Genomic DNA, 6,000 nt, shown 5'->3' on the forward strand with positions numbered 1-6,000 from the left:
CAAGGGTCAGGGAAGTTGCTTGTCCAAGGTTACCCAGCATGGCTGGGCGAGGTGGCTCACGCCTGTAATCCCAGCACTTTGGGAGGCTGAGGTGAGCATGTCAGCTCAGGTCAGGAGTTCAAGACCAGCCTGGCCAAAATGGTGAAACCTCGTCTCTACTAAAAATATAAAATTAATCGGGTGTGGTGGTGGGCGCCTGTAATCCCAGCTACTCCGGAGGCTGAGGCAGGAGCATCGCTTGAACCCAGAAGGCAGAGGTTGCAGTGACTGGAGATCACGCCATTGCACTCCCGCCTGGGCAAAAAGAGTGAAAAACTCTGTCTCCATAAATACATAAAATAAAACAAGATGACCTGACAAAATCAATGTTTTTAAAGTCCCATTTTAACTTTTCAACTTTTTTTTCCTTACACATTGCTACAAAGACGTACCCAACCCATTTTAATTTTAATACCCATAGGAATTCTGCTTTGTTTCCTAAGATACTTCTGGTGTTTGCCCCCAACATCTTGCTGTAAAACAGTGCTTTAGGAACAGGAGCCTTGACTATCCACTGGCTTTGAGACTCTCCAGCACACAGTTGGTGTTTTGAACCCAATTTTTTGGACACAGTTTTTCTGCTTGTTTTTTTTTTTTCTTTTTTTTGAGACAAGGTCTCACTATGTTGCCCAGGCAGGAATGCCGTGGCAGGATCATAGCTCACTGCAGCCTTCAACTTCTAGGCTCAAGTGATCCTCCCGCCTCAGCCTCCAGAGTAGATGGGACCACAGGCATGTGCTACCACGTCTGGCTGATTTTCTTTCTTTCTTTCTTTAAGAGATGGGGTCTGGCTTTGTTACCTAGGCTGGTCTCGACTCCTGCCTTCAAGCAATCCTCCCAACTGGGCCTCCTAAAGGGCTGGGATCGCAGGCAGGAGCCACAGCGCTGCCGCCGAAGACCTAGTTTTGGGAACCAGAAGCCAAAGGACCAACGGCTTTGGTGCACGTATGCGGACGCTTCTCTCCGGCACGTGGTTTCCTCGCTCCCTGCAGACGAGGCCCGCCCCTCGGCACACAGCCAAGCTCCTTCCTCAGAAATTCCCGCCCCCGGGACGTCCCGCCCACCCACCGGATGCTCGGCATGTACCACCAGGAGCCTGGCGGGGGTGATCCGTCGGAGAGACATGCTTGGCGCCTGCCTGTCCCCAGCCCTTCTCAGTTTGACCTCCTTCCTTCAAGTCTGTCCCTCGAGGATTCTAGAGCGGCCTCCAGGAGCGCTATCTTAGTTCCCCAAGACAGCCGTCTCTGTCCTCTGCCTCCTCCAGGCCTGGCAGGTGGCACTGTCCGGGGGCGGAGCCTTGGGCGAAGGGCGGGGCTTGCGGCGGAGGAAGGAACCAAGCGGTGAGGCGCGCGTCTGCTGTGGGGTCGCGGTCGCCGTGGTGGGACGTAGGGAGGCCGAGGCCGGGCGGAGGGCGAGGGCGGGCAGGTGAGCCAAGGAGCCGACCAGCCCGAGGCGTGCGCGACCTGGACTCGCTTCCCAGCCCGACTGAGGCCGCCCGGTGTGGCGCCCCTTTCTGGACCCTCGGGCCTGGCGCTCGCGGCCAAAACTGACTGAACGGTGGGGAGGGTTCCTCTTCCCGGGACGCAGCCTCCCTGGGCATGGACAGACGATGCCCCGGCCAGACAGAGCCCTTGACCACCCCACCCACACTCCAGGCCTGACGCACCGAAGTACACCCTGGTCCAGGGAGGGACAGGCGCCCCTTCCCTTCCGCATCCCCCGCTGGCTGCAGAACGCCAAATGCAGCCACCACTGACCCTGTGAGGGACAGACACATGGACAGGCGCCCCTTCCCCTCCGCACCCCCCTGCTGGCTTCAGGACGTCAAATGCAGCCACCACTGACCCTGGGAGGGACCGACACTTTCCAGCCCAGACTAGCCCTGGGACATGGATAGACACTCCCCTTGCACACATGGGTGACCCCGGAATTCAAAGATACCCCTGACTCTGTCCCACCTGCAGCCTGGGCCAGCACCACGCCGTTGCTCCGACTGCACCAAAGCCCAAGGTTGACAGACTGAGCTCCAGAGGCCTTATGGTTTCAGTCAGACTCTTAGCTGTCCCTTCCAGCCCTGCCACCAGCGCTGAGGGCCCCACCCAGACAAATCTTTGCATCTATCCCTGCAGTACAGACCTCTGATGTGTGGATCGTAGTTCTCCTGACCCGAGAAGAAAGCTCTGGGGCCTCTTCCCAGGCCTGAGCGGGCATGGTGGGCTGCTGTGCTTAGGGCGAGCAGGGTCTGGAGTGGGCATTGAAGTTTGGCTCTTACATTGCCTTTGCAGGGACCTCAGCCTCACCATGGACCTGGAATGCTCCCGGCTGCTCCCGGCTCTCTGTGCTGTTCTGGTAGACCCCAGGCAGCCGGTGGCAGATGACACCTGTTTAGAGAAGCTGCTGGACTGGTTTAAAACGGTCACTGAGGGAGGTGAGGAGGTGGTGCTGCTGTTTACTGTCTATCCAGAGACCAGAGGATGCATGCAGAGCCTGGGACCGGGACCGGGGCAGGGGCGGGGTGGGGGCTCCTCTGTCCCGGAGGAATGGCAGGAGTTGCCCTTCCGATGTCGTTCCTTCACTTCCAAAAGGTTAGCTGTGGCAGACTGGGGACAAGTCAAGATGAAGCCGGAGAGAATGGGCTGGAGAGTTAGAACTTGAAATTCTTACCAGTTTAGCCATGATTGGGGCATCCCAAGGTTCAGTTCTGCAGAAAGCGTGAACAGACTTATTTTGTTGTTGTTCTCTTTGTATTTAGTGTGTTTATTTTAAGACATCAGATTTGTTTTCCTTCTGATTATGAAAGTAGGGGCTGGATGCAGTGGCTCACACCTGTAACCCCAGCACTTTGGGAAGCTGAGGTAGATGGATTGCTTAAGTCCAGGAGTTTGAGACCAGCCTGGGCAACATAGCGAGGTTCCATCTCTACAAAAAGAATACAAAAATTAGCTGGGCATGGTAGCACGACTGTAGTCCCAGCTACTTTGGAGGCTGAGGTGGGAGGATCCCTTGATCCCAGGAGGTAGAGGTTGCAGTAACCTATGATTGTGCCACTGCACTCTGACCTGGGCGATAGAGTGAGACCCTGTCTCAAAAAAAAAGTAATACGTGTTCTTTAAAACATGAAAAAAAGAGTAAAGAGGAAAATTAAACCATCAACCTTTTAATTTTCTCCCAGCCTTTTTCCTAACACATCATAAAGCTGTATTTTTCTGGGGGAAAAAAGAAAAAAGAGGTCAGCCGTGAGCAGTGGCTCACACTTGTAATCCTAGCACTTTGGGAGGCCAAGGCGGGCAGAACACGAGGTCAGGGGTTCAAGACCAGCCTGACCAACATGGTGAAACCCCGTCTCTACTAAAAATGCAAAAAGTAGCCAGGTGTGGTAGTGTGCAACTGTAATCCCAGCTACTCGGGAGGCTGAGGCAGGAGAATTTCTTGAACCTGGAAGGCAGAGGTTGTAGTGAGCTGAGATCTCACCACTGTACTCCAGCCTGGGAGATAGAGACTTGTCTCAAAAAAAAAAAAAAGAAGGGGGCCAGGTGCAGTGACTCACACTTGTAATTCCAGCACTTTGGGATGACGAGACAGGTGGATAATGAAGTCAACGAGACCAGCCTGACCAACATGGTGAAACCCCACCTCTACTAAAAATATAAAAATTAGCCAGGCATGGTGGCACATGCCTGTAATCCCAGCTACTCAGGAGGCTGAGGCAGGAGAATTGCTTGCACCCTGGAGGTGGAGGTTGCAGCGAGCTGAGATCGTGACACTGCACTCCAGCCTTAGTGGCAGAACAAGACTTTGTCTCCAAAAAAAAAAAAGTCATACCATAAATACAGTTTTGATGTCTTGCTTTCTCTCTTGCCATTATAATCCATAATTCATTTAATCACTCCACTCTTATTATTAGATGCTTATGTTTCTCTTTTTTTTTTTTTTTTTTTTAAGACAGAGTCTTGCTCTGTCACCCAGGCTGGAGTGCAGTGGCATGATTTTGGCTCACTGCAACCTCTGCCTCCCATGTTCAAGCAATTCCCTGCCTCAGCCTCCTGAGTAGCTGACATTACAGGCACACACCACCATGCCCAGCTAATTATTATATTTTTGGTAGAGACGGGGTTTCACCATCTTGGCCAGGCTGGTCTTGAGCTCCTGACCTCGTGATCCACCCGCCTTGACCTCCCAAAGTGCTGGGATTACAGGGATGAGCCACTGCACCCAGCCTCTGTTTCTCCTTTTTTATCATTTTAAGTAGTGTCATAGACGGGGTGAAATGGCTAACACCTAATCCTAGCACTTTGGGAGGCTGAGGCAGGCGGATAACTTGAGGTCAGGAGTTTGAGACCAGCCTGGGCAACATGGTGAGACCTTGTCTCTACTAAAAAGACAAAAATTATCCGGGTGTGACCAGCCTGGGCAACATAGCTCCATAATCCCAGCTACTCAAGAGGCTGAGAGGAAAATTGCTTGAAACCAGGAGGCAGAGGTTACAGTGAGCTGAGATTGCACCACTGCACTCCAGCCTGGGCGACAGAGTGAGACTCCTTCTCAAAGAGAACAAAACAAAAACAAAAATTAGCCGGGCATGGTGCTGTGTGCCTTTAGTCCCAGCTACTCGGAGACTGAGGCAGGAGAATCGCTTGAACCCAGGAGGTGGAGGCTGCAGTGAGCTGAGATTAGTGAGATCAAGCCACTGCACTCCAGCCTGGGTGACAGAGTGAGACTCCATCTCAAAAAACCCCAAAAAACAAAAAGCAAAAATTAGCCGGGCATGGTGGGTCGCGCCTTTAATCCCAGCTACTCTGAGGCTGAGGCAGGAGAATTGCTTGAACCCGGGAGGCAGGTTGCAGTGAGCGGAGATCGTATCACTGCACTCCCGCCTAGGCGACAGAGTGAGACTCCCTCTTAAAAAGAACAAAACAAAAACAAAAATTAGCCAGGCATGGTGGTGTGTGCGTTTAATCCCAGCTACTCAGACTGAGGCAGGAGAATCACTTGAACCCTGGAGGCGGAGGCTGCAGTAAACTGAGATTACTGAGATTGCACCACTGCACTCCAGCTTGGGTGACAGAGTGAGACTCCATCTCAAAAACAGTAGTGTCATAATGGCTTTCCTTTTACATAAATATTCTTGAGTTTAAATGTTTTTTCTCGTGGTTGATAATTGTGTTGGCATAGATCACATGTTGCTAATTTCTGCTATTTTTTACTTCCTTTTTTTGTTTTACCCTGTCCTTTTACTCTTTTTAGTCTCACTATATTGACAATGCTGTTCTCGGACATCTGCCTCTGCTTCCCAAAGTGCCTTTTACCTTCTTTTGAGCTAAATATCTTGGTCTTCCTTGCTTTCTAATATATACATTTAGGGCCAGGCTTGGTGGTTCATGCCTGTAATCCCAGCACTTTGGGAGGTTGAGGCAGGCCGACCACTTGAGATCAGGAGTTGGAGACCAGCCTGGCTAACATGGTGAAACCGTGTCTCTACTAAAAATACAAAAATTAGCCAGATGTGGTGGTCCATGCCTGTAACCCCAGCTACTCAGGAGGCTGAGGCAGGAGAATCACTTGAACCCAGGAGGTGGAGGTTGCAGTGAGCTGAGATCGTGCCATTGCGCTGCAGCCTGGGCAATGGAGTAAGAATCGTTCTCTAAAAAAAAAAAAAAAAAAAAAAATCTATGTATATATTTATATTTATATATTACTATAAATTTCTCTAAAAGTATGACCTTACATCTTACAAGTTTTACTATGCAGCACTTGAGTGGTAATTTAGTTCTAAGTATTTCATGGTTTTCATTACAATTTTTGTTCACCCACAAGTTATTTAAAAGAGTATCTTTTAGTTTCAAAATATGAAACTATTTTGATATTTCCAGTATTTTTATTACTGATTTTTAATTTATTTTATGGAGGTTAGAAAATATAATCTATGTTTTGAATCTTTTTTTTTTTTTTTTTTTTTTTTTT

The 6,000-nt window shown here is 50.2% G+C and overlaps 1 protein-coding gene across 5 annotated transcripts in view; it reads left to right on the forward strand.

The window, feature by feature from the left end:
* The first annotated feature begins 1,110 nt into the window (after positions 1 to 1,110).
* Positions 1,111 to 6,000, forward strand: part of BRAT1 (BRCA1 associated ATM activator 1) — a 20,436-nt gene continuing 15,546 nt past the window's right edge. For 2 of the 5 annotated variants that reach the window (XM_032259561.1, XM_032259562.1), the window contains exons 1-2: positions 1,111 to 1,379; positions 2,325 to 2,467. In XM_032259561.1, coding sequence (XP_032115452.1) covers positions 1,111 to 1,379; positions 2,325 to 2,467 — 412 coding nt within the window. The other 3 variants (XM_032259564.1, XM_032259565.1, XM_032259563.1) reach the window with 2 other exon arrangements.

The sequence above is a fragment of the Sapajus apella genome, unplaced genomic scaffold (assembly GCF_009761245.1).
Source record: "Sapajus apella isolate SASKATOON/1434 unplaced genomic scaffold, GSC_monkey_1.0 scaffold110, whole genome shotgun sequence".
NCBI classification, from domain to species: domain Eukaryota; kingdom Metazoa; phylum Chordata; class Mammalia; order Primates; family Cebidae; genus Sapajus; species Sapajus apella.